We start from the raw sequence: 23,748 nt of genomic DNA, 5'->3' as shown, positions 1-23,748 counted from the left end.
TGAGGATGCAGAATGACATGGATACTTTATACACACTGGATACATTTCACAGGCAGAGCTCGTGCTATGAGATGGGGGCGGGGCTGCCTGTGTCTCCTTCACATGAAGGCTAAACTGTGTGCTCGACGGCAGCAATCATTTGAATTGATGACTCAGAGCACGGAGCAGCCTCACTGAGATCCGTGCATCCGAGGATGAGAGCTGCCGAGAGCTGGGCGGGGTATTCAAATCAGCCGGGCGGAGCAACCGGCTAAAAACCTCTGGGGAGAACTATGCATGTTGTAAACTTTTGCCACAAAGGCTGGCAAAGTCTTTGATTCTCTACATTTAGCAACTTAGAAATTTTGATTCTGAGAGTTAATGATGATTGTATGCTCATTCCTTTTTTTGTGCATCCCTGTCTGTCTGTACTTCTGGTGTCCATATTTAGGCTGGATCTACATGGAAGATTTTAAAAACGCATGTAAACATTCCTACTGTGTTTACATGCCTTTTCATGCACATTTACCAGCATTTTAAAGCTTGCCTTTAAATCACTGGAATACCTCTATGCTGTGTTTTCCCACGTTTTTACTTCATTTGCGTTTCAAGCATTTATAAATTCAGGAAAACGCCCCCATTGAAATCAATAGACACGTTTACCTGCGTTAACCCTACGTGGAAACGCCTTGGTGTAGATTAGTTCATTGGAATGCATAGGAATTTCAAACATGGGCTTTTAAATCCTCAGGTTAAACTCTGGGGAAACAGTCCATGTAGACAGCCCTAAAGAATTGCTACTGATTGGTCCTCCCATCTCTATACTATAAACGCTATAAGGTTAGCTATAAAGGTTTACACATTTTAGATTGTGTTTCCTACACCATTTCATTTCTTTTTGCAATTTTTGCCAAACCCAGTCTTAAAGCCTCTGGTATGTGCCCTGTCTTTTCTCTGGAGACAGGCATGTGGCTCTGGTGTCCAGTGCCTGGCATTGCCTTTAGTTTTTCTTGGAGGCAATGATGCAATTTTCTACTGAAGCATAGGGGAGCAAACCTGGGGTGCCTCCTTGTCCAGACACTCTGTATATGGGGGATAGGGGTTTGTAAATATGTGCACCCTATGTATACTCCTATCCTATAAATCCTTGGTTGTACTATATTTTGCAGGGAGTCGTTCATCAAAGATCCGATACCGTACAGGTACAGGTTGACATATGCCTGGATATACCTGGAGGGTAGTGGGAGCCGTTAAAGATGAAATGGTTATGTGTCAAAATGAACTCCCAAAATTCACATACATTTTTAAATTGCCAGCAGGTTTTTAGGAATCTGACGATAATTTCAATGCCCTTTTTATGTGGTATACTGTTGTACAAACATTCAGTGTCAATTGTGACCAACAGTTGTAGTATAAACAGAGGATACCTGAAACCTATCTAAAATTTAAAGAATATGTATTGTTTTCCCCAGAAGGTTTTAGCCGGTTGCTCCACCTGGCTGACGTGCTTCCCCCACCCACCTCACATTCACAGCTCTAATTGCTCTGCATGGATCTTTGAGGCTGCTCTGTGCTCAGCTGTCATCCAGAGGACTGCTGCAGCCGGTGAGAGGTGGGCAGGGAGCTCAGCACACAGCTCAGCCTTGATAGGAGTGGCACACAGGCAGCCCCACCCCCATATATAATAGCACGAGCTTGGATTTCTAATAAAAAAGCTGATTTTAAAATGTATCCGCCTGAGTGGGCGTGTACAATGATGTCATCAGCTGCAACTCTAATAGAAATCACTGTGTACAAACCTTCATATTTCCTAAACCGTATGTTATAATGACATGAAAGGGGTCCACAGGTGACCCTCATGGCCACTAGTAACCAACATGGCATAGGGGCTAACTCCCCTTATGATTTCATTACTATAGCGTCATTGGAACATAAAAATCTCTGCCCATCAAAATGCGCTGCCCTGTTACACATTACTGCCAACTTTTAACATTTGAACTTCAATTTCCCTGAAATGGGGGTGTAAGAAACCAAAAATGTTTGGGGGACATCTGTGTCTACCATCCCCACAATTTCATCACTATGGCATCATTAGAACAGAGACTCTGCCCACTAAAAAAATGGGGTTCAGGTACTGGAAGGGTACAGTCATGTGTAACAGGGAGGTGTGTTTTGATGGACAGAATTTTTTTATGTTGTAATGATGCCATGTGGGTGTTAGCCACAAGTGAACCTTTATTTTTGTTTCCCTGCACCTCTCTATTCTAGAGAAATTAAGGTTCAAGTTAGAGAAGCAGACAGGGTGGCATAGTAAGACAATTATAGTTCTGTGAAAGGTAGGTATAAATTTAGGGTTTCAAGTCAAAATTAAGTAGTTCTGGGGGTCCACAATTTGCATTTTGGCCTCTTAGACATACTCTTTTGAAACAGCAACCCCCAAGTTCATTTTTCACAAGTCTTCAAATTGTGACCCCTATTTCTTAAAATTCTTGAAAGAAATTGGTTACTAGTAGCTATGAGGGTACCCTAAAACTTTCATTACGACCAATGATTTAGGAGTTCTGAAGGTTTGAACACAGCGAGTTGTTGCAGAATATGACATGCAGCTTTTACACACAAACAGCTATCGCACTGCGCTGCTGATGACATCAATACACACTGTGGATAATCTTCACAGACAGTTTTTTATTTATAGAATATGGGCAGTGATGAGAGGGGGACACTGGCTGGACTGTCCTGCCTTCATCTCCTATCACATGCATGATGCTAATAAAGCACCACCACATTTTTAACATTATATAAAAGAGTGACTTTCCCTTTTATATAATGAAACATTTATTTTCTTTGTTTTGTTTTTCCTTTTTCTGGGGGAGAACTTCTCCCCTTCCGTCTTTACTGCCAGGGTGGAGGGGGAAATCTGCAGCCTCCTGGAATATTTGTGTCACATGCTCCTTCTGTGCATGCAGGCTTTCTCATAATAAAAAAAAAAAAAATGCTCACTCTCATGCAAGGCAGCGCTGGACGTTACAGTTGGCATCAGAAAAAAGAGGGAAGCTGAGCCAGCATGGGACACATCTGAAGTTAGGGTGAATCCATACTGGTAGTAAGGTTGCTTTTGCTGCATTTTGCCTTCCTCACACCAGGAACCACTGCAGCCTAAAATACTGCTAGCTCAGAAAAAGCCCAGCACTTACCCCCTTATATCTGGGGTATAAACTCCTGGGAACACTAAATTTGCTGCATCTTGCCCCGCCCCCTTTTTGACCACCCGGCTACAGCTTTCCCCCACCCGGCTAAAAAAAATTGCTGGTGAGAACACTCATTTGGATAGTGTTCCTAACATGGGATGGTAATTCAATTACATGTGGCCACAAATGATGGTCAATAAGAAATCTGGCATCAGTGCTGACTTCAAGGACTACAACACTTTAACACTGAACTCCCTATCTCCAAGCATCCTGGCCCTTGCGCTAACTGAACTATCTTATCTCTCCTACTACTGGTATCTACCCCCTCTGCTTTTAAACATGCCATTATTATCCTGAAGAAACCCTCACTAGACCCCTCCCTACTTTCTAACTACTGTCCTATGTCCCTTATCCCATATGTTTTCAAATTTCTTTAGTGCCAACCAACCAACAACACTAAAGGTGCGTACACACTTCCAATTTTTATCGTTCCAATCGAACGACGAACGGTCGATTGGGCAAAAAATCGTTCATAAAAAAGTAACCAACGACGCCGACGAACGAGGAAACTCGTTGGAAACGAACGACCGGACCGGCGGATCGGATTGGACGACGATCGTTGAACATCGTTCATGCTCTGAGCATGCGTAATGAACGAACGTTCGTTCACTTTCCTGTCGTACACATAGTTCCTCTATCGCTTAAACGATCGTATCTATTGTGTGTACAATATCTACGAACGATCGTGTCGTTATCTCTATGTGCAGGATCAGTGCTATACGATCGTTCGTATATATCGTGCAGGATCGTTCGTCGTTCGTTTTCCAACGATAATAATTGGAAGTGTGTACGTAGCTTAACTCTCTCCTGGTTTTCCTGCTGCCCATTCCACTAAACAGCCCTTACTAAGGTGGCCAATTAACTCATTAGAGCTATGTCACTAGGCAACATTTCCCTCCTCCTTTTTCTAGAACTTTTCTCTGCTTTTGCAGCTTTTGCAGTGCACCTTCTTCCAGACAGCCGTTAAAAACCTCTTCTAACCAGAGCTTGGTGGTCAACTTATCTATAGCATGACACACTTCATCCACTGTGATTGGTCAAATCCACAAGAGAATGCAAAACATTTCCCAAACCTGATGTTCTAATGACATCCAGAATCTTAGTTTTACATACAGAAAATCTAGATCAATCAAGGATCATCTCGTTTCCAGTCATCATCACGGTGAGGATGATGACCGAAAACAAGACACAGTACATGGTACTTTCAGATGAGGCTACTGCAAGCAATGTGCTTGTAATAAAGAATCTTCAGTGATTACCTTACCTGATGGTACGATTCATAGGCCAAACCATGGTGTTTTAAACGTTTATACTTTTGTCCATCTGGATACTGCTTACAGATAGGATCAGTTCATGGACTTGTTCTGACCCAATTCACAGTACTTATATCATTATTATATTAATATTATTATACAGTATTTATATAGCGCCATCATATTACGCAGCGCTGTACATAGTCGTGTCACTAACTGTCCCTCAAAGGAGCTCACAATCTAATGTCCCTACCATAGTCATATGTGATTTATTATAGTCTAAGGTCAATTGTTAGGGAGAAGCCAGTTAACCTAACTGCATGTTTTTGGGATGTGGGAGGAAACCGGAGTACCTGGAGGAAACCCACGCAGACACAGGGAGAACCTGCAAACTCCATGCAGATAATGTCCTGGCTGGCTATTGAACCTGGGACCCTAGCGCTGCAAAGGCCGGAGTGCTAACCCCTGAGCCACTGTGCTGCCCGTTGACCATTATCATACATATCATGACCATTATTTACATTTACAGCATCCTACTTTTTTGGAGCTTTATGATACTTTCAACACCTGTGCAACTATCCACAGCTCATGTTTCCAGGTAATTGTTATCTTTTGGATCTTTGATACCCTTCTGATATACTTATAGATATCAGTCCCCTTTTATTCTCTATCTTGAGTAATTAAGATTTAAATAGTGTCATTTGTCACACACTCCTTTCTAGATTAATCCTATTTGTTACATTTATTATACTATTCTAGGAATGGGAAGGCTAATTGCCTGTCCCTGCTTTTGACCTGCTCTAAAGCTACGTACACACGGCAGATTTTTATCGCCCGATAATCGGCATCGGCCAATTATCGGGCGAAAATCTTCCGTGTGTACAGTCGGTGTCGTCCATCGTCCGGATGACCGACCTGCTGGATCCACGGACGATGGACGACAGCCGATTGTAATGAAAGGGAAGGGGAGAGCGCGCAGCAGGGTGCCGCTCCGTCGCTCTCCCCCCTCCCCTCTCCATAGAGCATGAACGGTGCTGTATGTACAGCATCGTTCATGCATCTTGCAGCCCCTTGTCGTTGGAAAGGATCGTGAAAGATCCTTTCCAACGACAAAAATTGCAAGTGTGTACGCAGCTTTAGGCACGTTTGGATGAAACCATCCTTCTTTTGGGGTCACCTATATCCCCCACACCCAGTTCTAGAACTGATTAGAGTACTCAGTGTTCCTGACCTGGGGTATGTACCCTTAATGACCAGACATTATTTAGCTTATATGTAGTGCTATTTGTATTACTAATATATTCATTTATACCTAGATACAGCCTTTACCTCAATCAAAGTTTTGTTTAGATATCATTAATTTCCAGCACCGTACCCTTACAACCCTTATCAAATTAGATAAGTAAGAAATTTATTATACCCTACATTTTCAGTCTGCAGATTAGATTAGATTAGTCTGCAGTAGATTATCGATTTTCTTATGCATTTACACACTATGGATACATATATCTCCCATAAACATTGTGAATTTTAGTTTTTCATTTATCACTTCAATAATGTTTGCTAAATCTCATACAATTACTTTAAATTTTACTTGATGAGAAATTTCATAGATTGTGTGAATGATATACTGAAAAAAATCTTTTTGACATACCTATATATAGTATTGATCTTGCTGTGTAAACAATGTATTTATTTTTCATTATTCAATCTCTATGTACATATGCAGTTAAGCTTGCTTATTATCATATCCCTGAGGAAGCCTATTCGTGGCGAAACGCATTGGATTCATTACACTTTAAGCACGGTCTTCTTCATCACCTTTTTTTGTATTCCTTGAATATACATACGTATGTACAGTGTTACCCATATACTGTGAAGTGTCAAAACAGGTATGAGGTATAGATCTGTCTGAACCTGTTTACTTTACTAAATGTGTTTAAATACAACAATTTTCTTTCTCAAAACTATCTGCGAGCCCAAAACCGTTTTCTTTCCCTGCTTTGATTTGAATGTTCAATTTAGACTAATTAAAGAGGTGGCTCAATCTTCACTGTAAAACTCTAGTAAGGGGAACACACTTCTCTTCTTATCTTTAACAACCCAATGTAGTATTTTCACAAGTCTGGGGGGTTACAACTGTGAGGGTTACAACTAGTTATGTGTTCCATGTGCACCTTGAATTTCAAGTCATTATGACATTATCATTAGGAGATATGAAGGTTTATACACAGAGAGTAGTAAAGCTGCGTACACACGGCAAATTTTTCTCGCCCGATAATCGGTATCGGCCAATTATCGGGCGAAAATCTGCCGTGTGTACAGTAGGTCGTCGTCCATCGTCCGACGACCGTCCTGGCGGATCCATGGACGATGGACGACGACCGATCGTAATGAAAGGGAAGGGGGAGAGCGCGCAGCAGGGTGCCGCTCCGTCGCTCTCCCCCTCCCCTCTCCATAGAGCATGAACGGTGCTGTATGTACAGCATCGTTCATGCATCGTGCAGTCTTTTCTCGTTGGAAAGGATCGTGAAAGATCCTTTCCAACGAGAAAAATTGCAAGTGTGTACGCAGCTTAAGGCTGCAGTTACACAGACTCAGCTGATGAAGTCATTACACAAACCCACTCGGGTGAATACATTGTTACAATGTTTTTTTGTTTTTTTTTTTGTTTTTTTTAGAAGGCTTAGCACAGCTGGAGAATGGGGGAGGGGCAGCCTTTGTCCTGATCCGTGCTCTTCTCCCTCAGCTAGGCTCTAATTAGGAATCTGCTCATCAGTGAAAATGGAGCAGCCTCTGTTTGGCTATTCAGATGATTAGAGCTTCTGATAGGAGCCAGCCAAAGAGGCAGGGCAGCTGGACGGCTTGCCCACCAAAAAGGGCTGGGGAGAGTTATGGCCATATATCCATAATTAAATGACAGGAAGGCAAAAAAAACAACACTTATAAAGCTCTTTTTTTTACTAAAGCATTCATTGATTATGTTTTTGGGGATGCTAAATTTGATGACATCCATTTTTTGCCATAACAAGATTTTTCCACAAAACGTAACTGTTTGTTGTTAATCCCTGATGGTTTATACTGTACTTGCACAGAGTATTTAACAAACATAACTATACTTTTTTAAACAGCAGACATCATGGGAGAACAATAAATAAGACAAAAGAGGTGTAAAGTGCAGTGGTGCTCTGGTGAATATGGCTACTTGAGGTTCACACTTAACCTGACAGTTACATATAGGTAGTCCCCGGGTTACATACGAGATAGGGACTGTTGTTTTATTCTTAAGTTGAATTTATATGTAAGTCAACATGTACATTATTTAAATAAATGCATTTGGGACAGATGTTTGTCTCAACATATTTAGAGCTCATAGTATAGGTATAAGGGGAAGAGGGGGAAAGAAAGAGGTTTCAGGCTCAAGAGGTTTTTGTGCAAAAATAAATAGTGTGTATTTTTCAAGTTACAATTAGTACATACATCAAAGGTACATATTTATTTTAAGTTCAATATCCAAATGCCTGTTATTGTCACATGGTTTGGATACTTTAATCTAGACCTAAGACTGTCATCCAGGTCCTGTCACTTTCAGCTACGCAACATCTCCAAAATACGCCCCTACCTGTCCCCTGAGACCACCAAGCTCCTTGTACATGCTCTTATCATCTCCCGTCTGGACTACTGTAACATCCTTCTCGCTGGTATTCCACTAACCCGACTCTCTCCTCTACAATCTATTATGAATGCTGCAGCCAGACTCATCCATCCTTCCCTCCGCTCCTCTTCCGCTACATCTCTTTGTAGTTCTCTCCATTGGCTTCCTTTTCACCTTAGAATCAAATTTAAGCTCCTGTGCTTTGCCTTCAAATCCCTACACAGTTATTGTCCCACTTACATCTCTGACATGGTTAAAAAATGCTCCCCCTGCCGCTCTCTCCGCTCCTCCAATGACATACTACTGACTTCCTCACTCATAACCTCATCACACGCAAGGATACAAGACTTCTCTAGAGCTGCTCCAACTCTCTGGAATGGTCTTCCTCGTCCTATTCGGCTTGCTCCTACTTTCTGCTCATTTAAAAGAGCACTCAAAACCCATTTTTTCAAACTTGCCTACCCGGCTTCTTCTGTCATTTGAAACCATCACTACTTCCCACACTACATATCTCCCATCCTTTTGTGTGTGAAATTTCCCCACCTACTAGATTGTAAGCTCTTCGGGGCAGGGTCCTCTCCTCCTGTATCACTGTCTGTATTAGTCTGTCATTTGCAATCCCTATTTATGTACAGCGCTGCGTAATATGTTGGCGCTATATAAATCCTGTTTAATAATAATAAAATAATAATAATACAAAGTACATATAAAGATTGAAAACAAGGTACCTTGTTTTCTTATCTTGTTTTCAATGTTTGAAATGTTTGCTTGTTTCTTACAATGTCATACAAAGTACATATAAAGATTGAAAACTAGGTACCTTGTTTTCAATCTTTATATGTACTACGGGGTTGGCTGCTATACCATTTACACCATAGGTGGGGGTCACCTCCTCTATTTGTATATATGTATGCTCCATGAGGTGTCTGATTTTACAGCCTCTTCTTCAGTAACCTTCCTTCCTTTCTGACTTCATGAACCTTTATTAGACTACCCTGTGACTATCATTATGGATATTCTTAATACAGACTGGGACAGTTTCATGTCCCAAATTGAAGATACCCGCTATGCTCAGAAACTAGCAACACCTCACTTGGAAATTTTACTTTTGAAAATTAAGCACTTGCTAAAACGCAAATCGATATTGCATTGGCAAGCTAAATACCTTAGGAAGTATATTAAGGAAAAATGCAATCCTTAGGGATTGAGAATACAACTCTTAGAAAGTATATTGAGGAAAAATGCAATCCTTACGGATTGAAAATACAACTCTTTCCCAATTTCAAAAACCCGTAAACTATAAAAGATTGGGAGACTGCTTTGAATATATGCTCTGAAACTTTAATGAGAATCCTTATCACACACTACAAAGAAGAATTTACCAAACTAGACCTTGAGATTCAATCTCTTCAATCCCAGAACGCAAAAATTATTGATTCACTTACATTTCATGAGAAGTTTTCAGACCACAAGGAACAACTGAAAAAATACAATACCAACATTTTAATAAGGAAGGATAAGAAACTTCAGCGGGATAAGTGGGCCTTCATCAATAAAGAAGCATACAAATAGTCCCCTACACCATTAAGCCGCAAAGCAGAAACTAAAACCAATCCTCCTCCATTCCATCTACTACAGCTACTTCCACACTTCCTTCAGCACATTCTGGTATTTCATCTACGCTATCACAGGAACTTTCCTAATTTGAAGTAACAACCAAAGGCAAGAAAAGGTATAAGAGTAAGGTAAAAGATTATAAAAGCGACCATAACGAGCTTGGTCAGGATTTAGGCAGGGGGAAACTGTAGCCGGGTGGTAAAAAAAAGTGGGTGGGGCTAGACACAGCAAATTTGGAGCTCCTAGTTATTTATGCCATAGGTGTCCAGTAACCCCTGCTAATGTGTCAGTGTTCTACCTACCCCCTATACTTTGTTCCAACTTTTTAATGGCTGGCTTGTTAGAATGTACAATTTTTCAATTTTTTTTTTTGTGTTATGCCCGAACAGTCCAGTGCTGTGTATTTTAATCCAACTAGAGTTCCATGTTTTAATAGTGTAACCCCTTGTAGTAGTGTAATATTGTGATCAATATGGCTTAACAATTTTGGCTTAGTTCACATTAGCAGTAAAAAAAAAATGCCCCTCCTGAGTGACTAGTTGGCAACTGCTAGGCTCCTGGGATTGGTAACAGTGATAACTGCTAGGTACCTGGGATTGATACGTGTTGGGCTTGTCGGGCCTAGCAGTTTTTCAAACAGCAGTAGTTCCTGGCGAGAGGTAAGTGAGGGGTAAACGCAGCAAATGCAACCTTACTGCCAGTGTGAATTCAGCCTAACTTCAGATGTCACCTCCTAGCGCTATACCTAGGTAACACAAAGAACATCATGAATATGATTGCAGATGGGGGGGACAGGACATCCAGTGCCTTCCTCTCATTACTGCCAAAAACAAAACCTTCCTGTGAAATGTATCCACCCGCAGTGTAACAGCTGTGTGTGTCTGCTTGTCAGATTATGCAGCCTAACAACTGATTGTGTTCAACCTTTAGATCACCTAAATTGTTGGTTGTAATTACCTAAATTTTTTTTAGGGTACACAGGGAACTCTCATAGCTACTAACAACCAACATTTCTTTTTTTAATTTCGAGAATTTCAAAATATGGGGATCACGAGTTTAAAAACTTGTGGAAATTGAACATTTGGGTGGCTGTTTTATAAGAAAGTGCACCTAGGAGCCCAAAATTAAAAATGCAAATTAAGGACCTCAGTGGCCACTTACATAGCAAAAAGCATTGGGGTGGGTCCCCCTAAATATTTTACCTACCTTTCACCAAACTATAATTGTAATACTATGCTGCCCTTTCTGCTTCTGTTCTTTGAACCCCAATTTATCTCGAATGGGGAGGTGCTGCCCTGTTAACTATGACTTACCCTACCAGTACCTGAACCCCAGTTCCGTTTTGATGGGCAGAGTTTTTTATGTTCTAATGATGCCATTGTGATAAAACTTTAGGGGGTGTTATCCACAGACGTTCCCCACACATTTTCAGTTCCTACACCTCCCCATTCCAAAGAAATAGGTGTTCCAGTGTTAGAAGTGGGCAGTAATGTGTAACAGGACAGTGCGTTTGCCAAAGTAATGACATTTTAGTGTGGGGTGTTAGCCAAAGATATCCCCCCACTGCACCTACATTTTTAGCTTTGTACACCCCACCATTCTAGGGAAATTAGGGTTCAAAGAAGAGAAGTAGACAGCGTAACTAAATATGACAGTTATAGATTTTTGAGAGATAAGTATAAATTTAGGGGCCCTTCCCCAAAGCTCCTTTATATGTAGGTGGCGCCGGGGGTCCCCAATTTGCATTTTTAATTTAGGACTCCAAGGCGCACTTGCTTTTAATACTCCAACCCCAATGTTGTATTTTCACAAGATTTTACAATTCTGATTCCCATATCATAAAATTTGTAAAAGCAGGGGTGCTGAAATTGTGAATGGTGGTAACAATTAAGTGTTCCCTGGCACCCTGAAAATTACAAATCATTATGTTTTACAGTTTAGGAGATATGAAGGTTTACACACAGAGACCTGTAAGGCTGAGGAATGTGACATGCAGCATTCATGCACATGCACACGCCCACAGGTTTTTTTTTTTTTTTTTTTCTTCAAAAGACTCGGCACAGCAATGAGAGCAATGAGATAGCTGTGCTCTGCTCTTCTCACTCCGCCCGGCTCTAATCATCAATCATCTCTTATCAGCGGAGAACAGAGCGAGCAGAGTAGCCTCTCCGGTGTCCTTTCAGAGCTGCTGAAAATGTGCTGGGTGGAATAATCACAGCACGTGGGCGGACCGCCCCCTAAAAACGTGCTGGGGAGAACGATGCAGGAGATCCCAGGACTCCCTACATAATCAACTAGCCTCTCCCCTGCCTAGGAAAGGTTCAATGGACCATTATTTTCCCAGGCAAGGGAAAGAGCCGGGGAATTAGATATTATCAATCTGTCATCATATAAACTTTCTGTCACTGAAGAAGAAACTCTAAAATTAGGTTTATCATTTTGTCCTCCACATGCTACCGATAACTTTGAAATTATTAAAGACGTACATCTGTTTGCTAGAAATCTAGCGTTGAAATGCTTTTATGACAAAACACCCAATCTTAAAACCTCATCAACTCCAAAGGAACATTTTTTCAATACAGTTCACAAGATTTCAGTTTTTGAAATCAGAGTTTTGAAATATCTGCTGCAATTATTAACTGAGAACGAAGCTGTCCCCACGGATATTTTAGAAATTCCCTTGGAAGTTAGACATAGTCAGAAACAACAACCTATGAACATTTCAAGGCGATGTACCCATCCACAAAACTATAGTAGACAACTGTAAGAGTTTCATCTACTCTTACATGATGCTTATTCCTAAAGCATCATTGATCAAAAAACAAAGGAGTACCTGTGGATTCAATGTCCTTTAATTCCAACTTTTTTTATCCTGCCAAAAATTCACAAGAACCCCACGACCCCAGTGGGGGACCAATTGTATCTGGAATCAATTCACTGGCTATGAATGCCAATGAATTAGAACCTTTTTTAGAACTGTTAGTCATTCAATTGCCATTGTATCTCAAAGTCAACTCTGTATTCTGAAACTTACCAACAACCTCTCTGTACCCCCCAATACTATACTAGATGCCGTTGACTTTGAGGCATTATACAGCAGCATTTCTCATAATAAAGGGAACAAGATGGTGAGAAACTGCATGGAGTGTGAAATCCCTCAGTATCATTCATGGAACACCTTTATTCTATTACCTAAATTCATCCTCGAAAAAAAACTTCTTTACCTTTGTTTTCCTTTGATAACACTATATATCTTCAAGTTCAAGGAGTGGCTATGGGCACCAAGTGTTGCCCCAACCTACGTCAACATTTACCTTGGGGAGTGGGAGAAAAATATGGAATCCCTCAATAATAAATTTAGAAAACATCTATTACTCTGGAAAAAAAATATAGATGATGTGCTGATACTTTGGTCTTGTCCCTCCAATACCTTATTGGAATTCTTCACAACACTACAAACAAATACCTTTAACCTAAAATTCACTATACAGTACTTCTGCTGCACATTAATGAAGATAATGCCATTTCTACAGCCCTATACCTCAAAACCACTGCTGGAAACACTATATTACATGCCACCTGCGGTCGTCCCCAACCTCTTAAAAGGAGTATCCCATATAGCCAATGTGTGAAACTCCACAGAAACTGCTCCAGTATTGGAGATTTCAAGCCGCCTTAGTTACGAAACTTCATCGGGAGCATGAAGCGCTTTTGAATATTTGCAGTAAACATTGACACACTACTATCAGAACATTAAGTATGTAAATTTCTTACTGACAAACCATGAATCATCTACAGAAAATCCCCCTCTCTGAAGGACCATCTGGTACATAGCCATTTCACGATGAAACAACCAGAAGTACGTAGCACCAAAGGCATGTTCCAAAGTGTGAAATGTTCCCAATGCGAATGGATAAAATAAGCATTGTTTTACACTCCCTAATGGAAAAGTACACTGTCCTAACACATACATAGATTGTACAACACAATTTGTAATATAACTTATCATGTGTGAATGTGGATCATTTTACATTGGCAAAACCAAGAGGCAGCTCAAGATCTAAGAGCATAAAGCATAAAGGATCTAAGAGCATATTTATTCAATAACCTCTGGCAAGATTACACCACTATTAAGCTACCACATTGGCAGAAAGCACAACTACAACCCTAAAGTAATTAGCTTCTATGCCTTAGAACATGCGCCCTTAACCCACGTGGTGGCAACACCGACAATAAACTAATGAGATGTGAAACTAGATGGCTACTCAACTTACAAGCAACCAAGAAACCGGGCTTGAATGATATGAGCTTTGAACTATTTCTATCTCATTAGATTTTGACCTTTACCTTCATATATCGCTTATCTATAACACTTACTTTAGGGTTTGTACCATCCTATGACGTTGACACATAAATGATTCATGACCCATTCTGTTTAAATATGGCCAAAGAGGTTTATTAGGTTATCTCCCATTTCATGGGTTTGTGGATCTATTCTTATCCACCTTATTTCCATACCCCTCCTCTCTCACCAACTTAAGAAGGATAAGTTATTTTATGTTCAATCAATTTATGAGAAAATTATTTCTTAATTATCATGATTTATATTATTGGTATTGTACAATGTTTTAACATCCATCAATATTTGGAATTATAGCATGCAATATTTCCTTCAATGTTATATCCATACCAGTGTAACTTATTTCATGATAAAATTGTCACATGAGTATTTTTTCTTGTCACCCAGTTTCCAAATATATGTTGCGCAAGGATTCCATGCTTATATATGCAGTGATTCTTACATTAGTAGTTACATGTAGTATTGACTACAGAATTACTTCTGTACATGTACACATTGTCTCATCTACTGTATCATCAACAATGGACACGTTTCTACTTTGATCTAACCTGTGGATTAGATCTGTTTGGGACACATGTCTACACACACATATCTCTTTCAATCAACAAACACTCCCAATCAAAACCCACCCACTTCCCCGCCTTCGGTGCCTTCCCCCTCGCCGTGATCAGTGGATCCGAAAATAATGGTTTCCCCTGCTCCATTAGTCCTCACTTTGTGTGGACTGTCAGGCAGCTATCACACCGGCTTGAACAGCCATGAGTTATGAGCATCCATGTGCATAAAACAGCAGATGCTGTTTCTAGTGCCCTTAGTGATTTTCCTGCTGTACATGTGGTTTGCATGTCTTTTTTCAGCCCTGGAGTTGCAGCTTTTAGGGTAAGCCTAATTTCTTCATATTTCTTGATCACCCTTTTGAAATTAGAATTTCGTAGCATATTTCTGACTCAGCCCATATCAATGTTAGGTTTCATCAACTTGTATGTACCATATTAAAAAGACCAATGTACCATGTACAGTGTTCTCCCCAGAAATTTTTTTCAGCCGGGTGGTAGGAAGCTATAGCCGGGTGGTAAAAAAGGGGGTGTGGCAAAACACGGCAAATTTAGTGCTTCCAGTTGTTTAAGCCATGGGTATCCAGTAACGTCTTATTTTTTCAGTGTTCTACCTTCTCCCAATTATTTGTTACAACTTTGTAATGCCTGCCCTGTTAGTATATCCAATTCTTCTATTCTATGTATTTTGCCACAAGTGTCCTATGCCCTGTATTGTGACCCAACTTCCTAGTGTTCTAAGTTTTAAGAGTTTATTCCTTTGTAGTAGTGTAATAGTATAATGAATGTGGTGTAACAAGTTAGGCTTAGCTCATATTAGCAGTAAAAAAAAATGTACCCCTTCTGAGTGACTTCTGGCAACTGCTGGGCACCTAGGATTGGTAACAGGCCATAAGTGCTGGGCACCTTGGATTGGTAACAGGCGGTAAGTTCTAGGCAAGTGCATGTAATATCACTCCGCCTGTGACAGGAGCCGGAACTACAAGGAAAGCATCGGCTTGTGCGGCTGTGTGTTAGCCCGCTGTGTGTACGCCCCCTGTCTCCCGCTCGGTGAGTACTGTTTTAATTTATGTTTGCTTTTATTTATTTTTATTTTTTTTTATTTTTCTACTAGGTCTTATTTTCGGGGTAGGTCTTATATTAGGGCAGGTTGGGGGAAAAGTGCTAGGTCTTATTTTCGGGGTAGGTCTTACTTTCGGGGAAACACGGTAGTTGCACTTTCCTCAGAAACAGCAACCCCAAAGTTTAGTTTTCATAACTTTTTACATTTGTGACCCCCATATCTTGAAATTCTTTAACCCCCCTAGCGGTAATCCCGAGCGTGACTCAGGGTGGATTTTACTTGCTAAAATCGGTAATCCCGAGTCACACTCAGGGTCGCTTTAAACTTAAATAAACCCACTTACCTTGCTCCATTGTCCTCCCCCAGTGCCCTGCTGGTCCCCACAGATCCTAGGGACACGTCCTTCCTCTTCGATCTTCACAGCGAACTGCAGAGATGTTCTCTGGGGTTTCCTAGTGATGTCGGTGGGTGCGGGAGGATTGGCGGGAAAATTTAAATAATTTTGTATTGGATTCAATACAAAATAGCTGTATTGAGTCCAAAACAAAGAAATATCTATATATTATATTTATTTTATGTATTAAATATTGGACATATTTCGGTGAATTATGCCTAAGAATTATAGCCTACAATGTAAATGCTTTTTGCATGGAAATACAGAGAGAATTAGAACGCTAGGGGGGTTAAAGCTGGGGGCCTGAAATTGTAATAACTAGTATCTGAGGGTCCCTTGTACACTCTGAAAATTACAGGTCATTGTGACATACATATTAGGAGATATGGAGGTTTGTACACAAAGCTGTGAGGATGCAGAATTCACACGCAGCTAGCAGTGGATACATTTCAAAGGCAGAAATCTGAGCTCGTGCTATGAGATGGGGGCGGGGCTGCCTATGTCTCCTTCACATGAAGGCTGCACAGGCACAGAGCAGCTTCTCTGAGAGCTGGGCGGGGTATTCAAATCAGCCGGGCGGAGCAACCGGCTAAAAACCTCTGGGGAGAACTATGATGTATAGACAGTAATAGATAGAGATAACCCCCCCCCCCTTTCTCCTTAACCTAAGAAACTCACTGCCTAGGCAATCATTAACTTCTGAATCAAGCTTTGCTTTGATATGTAAAAAGAAACAGCTGCAGAGTTTGTCCTGGTCAATAAAGGGTTACAAGATGTTACAGATCAGCTCACCTTTTAAGATCACCCACAACCTATGTTTAGCAACATATTGATTCTGCAAGTCATGCAAACTGCCCCGTTTGTATCTAGGAGTTGTCCGTATGTTGGATGTCCTGAACTCAAAGACTACCTGTCTTGTGAACTGCTTTTTGTAAAGAAAGTTTTTACCTTAACCCCCCTAGCGGTAATCCCGAGTGTGACTCGGGGTGGATTTTACATGCAAAAAGCGGTAATCCAGAGTCACACTCGGGGTTACTTTAGAAGCCGCCCTTACCTTTGCCCCGCGCTCCAGCTGCGATCCGATGGTCCCGCTGTGATGCCGGGGTGTTGGTCCGTCGGAGGTGCTTGCATCAGCAGTGAGATGCGAAGCACGATGCAGTACTTCTGCATTGTGCTTCACATCTCACTGCAGATGCGAGCAGCAATAGCAAATTCTGGGGGTGATGCCAGCTGGCACCACCCCCGGAATTTGCTATTGCTGCTCACATCTCCTGGAAGATGCGATGCAGAAGGTCTGCATTGTACTTTGCACCTCCCTGGAGATGTAGAGCAGCAGCAGCAGCATCTGTGTGAGGCTGGCGGGACATCCCCACTCGCATCACCCGGGAGGATGTGTCATCTTCCGGGTGATGCGAGTGGTGATGTATTGGGGGAAGTGTCCGGGTGGTAAATTTATTTCTGCTTCTAAATGGTTTTTACAGTAAAAAAACACCACACAACATGAAATAAAAGTACATTTTTAATTTTATATTTTATTTTAAGATTACATTGTTTATTATTTTATTTTTAAAAAATATTATTTAAAATTATGTATTATATTATAATTTATGATTATATTATAATAAATAAATATAATTATCATACCCGGGAGTTAATACTAAGAATTACAGGCCCACAATACAAACCAAAATTTCTATGCAAAAAAATTAGGATCACTTTTTGCATCAAAAAACTGACAGAATTAGAACGCTAGGTGGTTTAAAGTGTAATAACACATTTTAAGGTGAAACTTGGTGATCCGGACAAGTCATGGGCTCCATATAAACTTTGCTCTATTTGTGTGGAAGAGCCTCGACAGTGGTCCCAAGGTTAAAAAAAAAAAAAAAAAAAATGTGTTTTGGGGGGGTGCCTATGGTCTTGAGAGAGCCACCTAGTGTTCACTCGCCATCAGTGTTGACTGATATTTTTATTCTGTAATATCAGGGAGCTTGTTGAAGTAGTCCAGTGCTGCAGCAAGGAACTATAGAGAAAAAACAGCCTCATGAGTAGTTTTGAGGGACTGTAAAAAACACTATTAACCTCCCTAGCAGTTCATTTCTTTACGGTTTTATATGTCTAAAAGTGGTACAGTGTTTTTCGTGAAAATTTATTTTACAGTATAAAATAATAACATGAGTATAATAAATGATTTAGTGTTTCAAACTTTAAAAACAAATTGAATAAATTAAAAAAATCTATATATTTAAAAACAAAAAAATATACATATTATACTCATACTATTATATATACTGTAAAATAAATGTTCTTGAAAACAATGTACTGCTTTTACACATAAAAATCCAATGTATTGCATTTAATACAGTTATTTTGTATTGAATGCAATACAAATGTATTTTGAATTTCCCGCCCCGCCCCGGCCGGGACGTGTACACGCACCAACGTCACCGAGAACTCCCCCGGTGACTCATCCGATGCGGAAGCAGGAAGAAGAAAGAAGACGCAGTTCGCGGCGCTGGACGGCGCAGGACCCCGGCGGATCAGGTAAGCACTGTATTTACTAACCTTCCATGGGTGTTCCAACCCCGAGTGTGACTCTGGGTTACCACTTTTAGCAACTTTTTTCTACCCCGAGTCAAACTCGGTGTTACTGCTAGGGAGATTAAGTACGCATGTAGAAACAATTTTTTGTACGGTTTTATTCTATTTTTAAATTTATACTGGTTTTGTTTTGAATTGAATTTGCAATCGTATTGTGCACAATTCTGTACTTGCTGTAACGATACGATCGTTCAAATATAATCCTCCAATAATATACACACGCTAGATACAATGGTTTGAACGATGCAGGGAGTGACATGTAAAGGAGAAAGTGTATTGCAGAAATATGCACGATCGCTGAATGACTGTACATGCGATAGTGAACGATTGTCGGCCAATCAGATCCGCCGCGCCGGTCGTTCATTTTCAACGTCAATCCTCGTTCGTTGGCGTCGTTGGTTACTTTTTTTTAGAACGATTTTTGGCCAATTGGTCGTTCGTCATTCGTTTCTAACCATAATTATTGGACATGTGTATGCAGCTTTACTCCCGGGTAAGATAATTATATTTATTTATTATAATCATAAATGATAATATAATAATTATAAACAATAACTATACAAAATAATGAAATAGACCACAACAATGTAATTTATCAAAAAATAAAAAACAAATTTATCAAAAAAAATTTCACTTAAATTTTTCTAAACAAGGGTGCAAAATTATTAATAACGACGTCCAGGTCTATTCATAGACCCTGGTGGTTCTTGACTATGGATTCAGAAACTTTCAAAATTAAGTCTCAATGATTCACAGGCCTCTGACTTTTTTTCTGTACAGAATGTAGGCATTCCATAGGCACTGTTCAACAAGATGCCTGGAAATCTTCTTGTACTTCCATTGCTGTTTCCTCATCGCTGGGTGGAATGTCATAGCTTGGTTGGCTCTGTCGACACCTCCCATGGTGGTGTTGTACTCAATCACCACCTGTGGCTTCATCACTTCTTTCCCACGTTTTGTGCGTACCAGAACAGTGGAGGCATTATGGACAGTACTCATCAGGCACACATCTTTAGTGTCCTGCCATCATTGCTTTTCTGCCAGGCAACAATTTCTCCTTTCTTCAGCTTCCCTTTTGCCAACATTGATGGCAGGTTGTGCCGGTTTGCCCTAACGGTTCCATACGCATCTGTTCTGTGTTGCAGAAGGAACAATGGCTCTATGAGAGATAGCACTGAAGATGTTGCCAATCCATAATGGCTGTATCTGGGGGTTAAACTGTGTTCCTTTTCCAGTGTAAAGTACTGTATTCCATATGTAGCCAGATGAGGATTCGCACAGCATATACGTTTTTACGCCAAATCATGCCCTCTTTGATGCAATTTACTGCACCCAGCTGAGCCTCCCCTTGTAAGCCATTAGACTTTCATCAATACTGATGTCTCTGGCACATGGATCTACTGGAAATTTTTTAGAATCATTTGGGAAACTTACCAACTTTTCTTCAGTTTTGGTGCAGGATGGGTAGTCTCATGAAATTCTTCATTGTTTGCGAAGTGCAAGTACTTCATTATGAGAGTGGCAAGCATTTTGTTCTTGGACCAGTACCACTTCTGCATCGGTTTGCCCACAACTCCCTGCAGGATCATCAAGCCCAAAAACAGCCAAATGTTATCCTTGGTCACAAGTTCCTACTTTCTGCTTCTTGCAAACCTCAGGTGTGGAGCACCTTGTTGTTGTTCAGCGCACCTGCATAAAACAAAATAAAAAATGTATTTTAGGATATGTTCTTTTATAATGTGGTGAAGGTTGCAAGTAATATGTTTGCAAACACAGAGCAGCATACATGTTTGCATAAAAAAAAATTTGCAAAATAATGTAAAAAGTTGGCAAACACAGAGCAGAGCGGGTTACCTGTTTGTCTTGCAACAATTTTTTTGATAACTTCATTGGTCAAAAACAACTTCAGGTATGCCAGTGGGTTGTCCCGTTCAGCCTTAATTTTCATCCTAGGTGGGCCGGTAAATAGAATTCTTGGCGGTGCTGCCTGGTCCGCATCAAGGTCAATGGAGCACCATGTGCACTGCACTGACCTCAGGTTCAGAATCGTCACTCAGTTCACTCTCGCTGTCTGATGACAAATTTCCTGGTGAATCACTATTGCTCGATTCCACAAGGGACTCCGAAATGCTATCCCTGCTTTCAAGTTCCTCCAAAACAGCGCTTTCGCCAGGGATATGCCTTTTGGATGCCATGTGGTCAGGTCTCCAGTAATCAGTTAGAAACCGTCAAGATCAAAGACAAAGTGATCAAATGATACACTCAGGAAGTGATGTTATAAGTCATCAAAAGTTCAACAAAAGGTCAGATCAAGGTCAAGGCTAATAGTGGGCAAAATGTAAATCAGGGCACTGGGCAATGATGTTTGGTGCACTAAAATTTGTACTTTTACTTTTAATATGTGTTTTTGTGTATTTTACTGTAGAAACCATTTAAAAGCAGATTATTGTAATCTGCTTTTAAATTTCCTGCCCAGCCCCAGAATCCATCATGCCACTTGCATCACCCGGAAGATATCACATCTTCAGGGTGATGCGAGCAGCAATAGTAAATTCCAGGGGTGGTGCCAGGGGGAAATAGCTGCTGGCATCACCCTTGGAATTTATTGTTCCTGCTCACATCACCAGTTAGATGAGAGCTCTTTCTCTCATTTCCTATAGTCAGGTCTCATACTGTTGTACTGTCTCTGAAGCTCTACATGTAGTAGCTCTCTCGCGCAATGTGGCAAGTCTTTTAATCCTTGTCCTTGGGATTTTCTTGTCTATGGTGGTGTTTCATTTTGTTTTTCTTTGATTGCACTTGGCCAATTGCCTTACGTTTTCTCGAAGGCATTATTACAGGCCAGAGATTTGTAAAAGAGCCAAAAAAAAGTATGTAAGCAAAAGGCACTCTGTCGCTGAGCAATACATACACACATACATGCTAATATACCTCTGACATACCATAATGCTGTACAACGATCAGCGGTGCACTCACATGAGTCTGAGTCATATGTCTAGCAAGTTTTGTTTAAATGTCTCAATGTGTTTGCAAGTGATGGTGGATCATAGCAAGTTTGGTTAAAATGTCTGCAAGAGTTTCCTAGTGATCACACACACACACACACACACACACATATATATATATATATATATATATATAACACATACATACAAACATACATCCAAATATAGCTCTGACATATAGCAAAGCACTGTACAAAGATCAGCGGTGCACTCATGAGTCTGAGTCATATGTCTAGCATGTTTGGTTGAAATGTGTCGAAGCATTTCCGAGTGATGGTTGAACATCACTCACTCACACACACACACACACCTCTGACATAAAGCACAGCACTGTATACAGATGACTGGTGCACTCACATGAGTCTCAGTCATTTGAATAGCAAGTTTGGTTGTAATGTCTCCGTTCGTTTTCGAGTGAATATATATAATAAAAATTTAAAAATCTGCTTTGGAATTTTTTTTTTCGTGATTTAGGATTAGAATTGCCTTAGTTTTCTAATGTCAACTTGAAAATGATTTAAAAGAAATATTTTATTTTATTGTTGTTTATTTGTTTGCAGGGAGGCAGATTTGCCAATTAGGTGAAATGCTTTCAGAGTATGAATATGACTTTGACGAAGACAAACTGTAAGTACTTAAAAAGTGGTTTAATATTGTTTTTGGGTGAAATGTTGTTCCATAATATTTTCAAATTTACTTTTTACACTTTATATAAAAAAGGTAACTTTTTTTGTAAATTTTTTATTTTTAACAGTATCAAAAGTATCAAAGTACAATAAAAATGTCAAGAGCCAAAACAGGTACGATGATATATACTGCAGCAAAACAATACAGTAATGCACTGTATTTGCAGAAATGTTTTCTCATTTTTAGGTGTAAAATGTCCAATGTATGTAATGTGTAAAATGTACAATGCAACCTTTTCTTAACCTTTTTTAATAAAGAGGAATTACTTTACCAATAAATGATTTCAGGTCATCAGGGAACCTATTTTATTTATTTTCACTATATTCACAGGTAACAGTATATTATCATCATGGTAAGTGGGAATAATTTCACACATTCTCATTGGTGTCAGTTAAACGGACCTGAGGCACATTTTTTGAATTGCTTATGAAACCACTAGCAAACCCTGGGGTTCCACAGAATCCTGGTAGAAGATTACTGGTACATTTGTTAGGATCATTACATCCTGTAGTCCCACTTCTTGAATTTAACTCATATGCCACATCCCCTATTTTACATTTAGGGAAAGAAAGAAAGTGAAAAAAATCTTTTTTGAGGCACGCTTTTAATAAATAATCTTTATCAGTCAGTTTTGTAAAACAAGCAACATTAAAGGCTAGTTTATTTATCCCAATTAAAATAAATAAGATTTACTATCATTTGATGTATCAACTGTATCTCATGGTAGACCTCCAAATCCAGCCGGGTGGTTACTGAAAAATGCCGGCTGCTGTACGCTTCTCCAAGTCAGACAAAAATGTTTCTCTCTGTATATATAAAAATATTAAATTTAATTTACCGTCATGGCTATTTAACCTAAAGTGCCAAAGAACCTTATTCACTTAACAGTAGCACCTATCAAATCCCATACAAAGAAAGTGCTCAAAAAATAACCAATACAATGTAACCAAGATGGATACTAAGCTACCACACCACCACCAAACATTCATGCTATGGTGTCACCAAAATGAATACTGATCCACCACAAATAGTCATATTATCACCAATAATAACAACAATTATAATCATGATTATGATTATTAACAGTGGTCCCAACTAATAATTAATCCTTCTCTCGCCTGATATTTCAATTATTAAAAGTTATTGTTAGTCCAACTGCAACATATCTCTTCAAAGTATACAATAGAATCAAAATATAACATTACACGTACAATTCTTACCATTTTTTCAGTTCCCTCAATTCTGTCACTTTCACAGTGTATCAGAAAGCTCCTTCCTCTGCTGCCACCCCACTTTTATGCCCGCATAATGTGACAGCGTCCCTCGTGGCTGGAT

At 40.0% G+C, this 23,748-nt stretch overlaps 1 protein-coding gene across 1 annotated transcript in view; it reads left to right on the top strand.

Moving 5' to 3' along the window:
• Positions 1-23,748, top strand: part of PICK1 (protein interacting with PRKCA 1) — a 624,859-nt gene that overhangs the window by 477,653 nt on the left and 123,458 nt on the right. Inside the window, exon 2 of the mRNA XM_072421156.1 lies at positions 22,287-22,353. Within this exon, the coding sequence (XP_072277257.1) occupies positions 22,313-22,353 (41 nt within the window). The 5' untranslated portion in view covers positions 22,287-22,312. The remainder of the gene's footprint in view (positions 1-22,286; positions 22,354-23,748) is intronic.

Source organism: Pyxicephalus adspersus, chromosome 8 (genome assembly GCF_032062135.1).
Source record: "Pyxicephalus adspersus chromosome 8, UCB_Pads_2.0, whole genome shotgun sequence".
In the NCBI taxonomy this organism is placed as follows: Eukaryota; Metazoa; Chordata; class Amphibia; order Anura; family Pyxicephalidae; genus Pyxicephalus; species Pyxicephalus adspersus.
The sequence above is the reverse complement of the archived record's forward strand: the minus strand, read 5'-3'. Positions and strand labels throughout refer to the sequence as shown.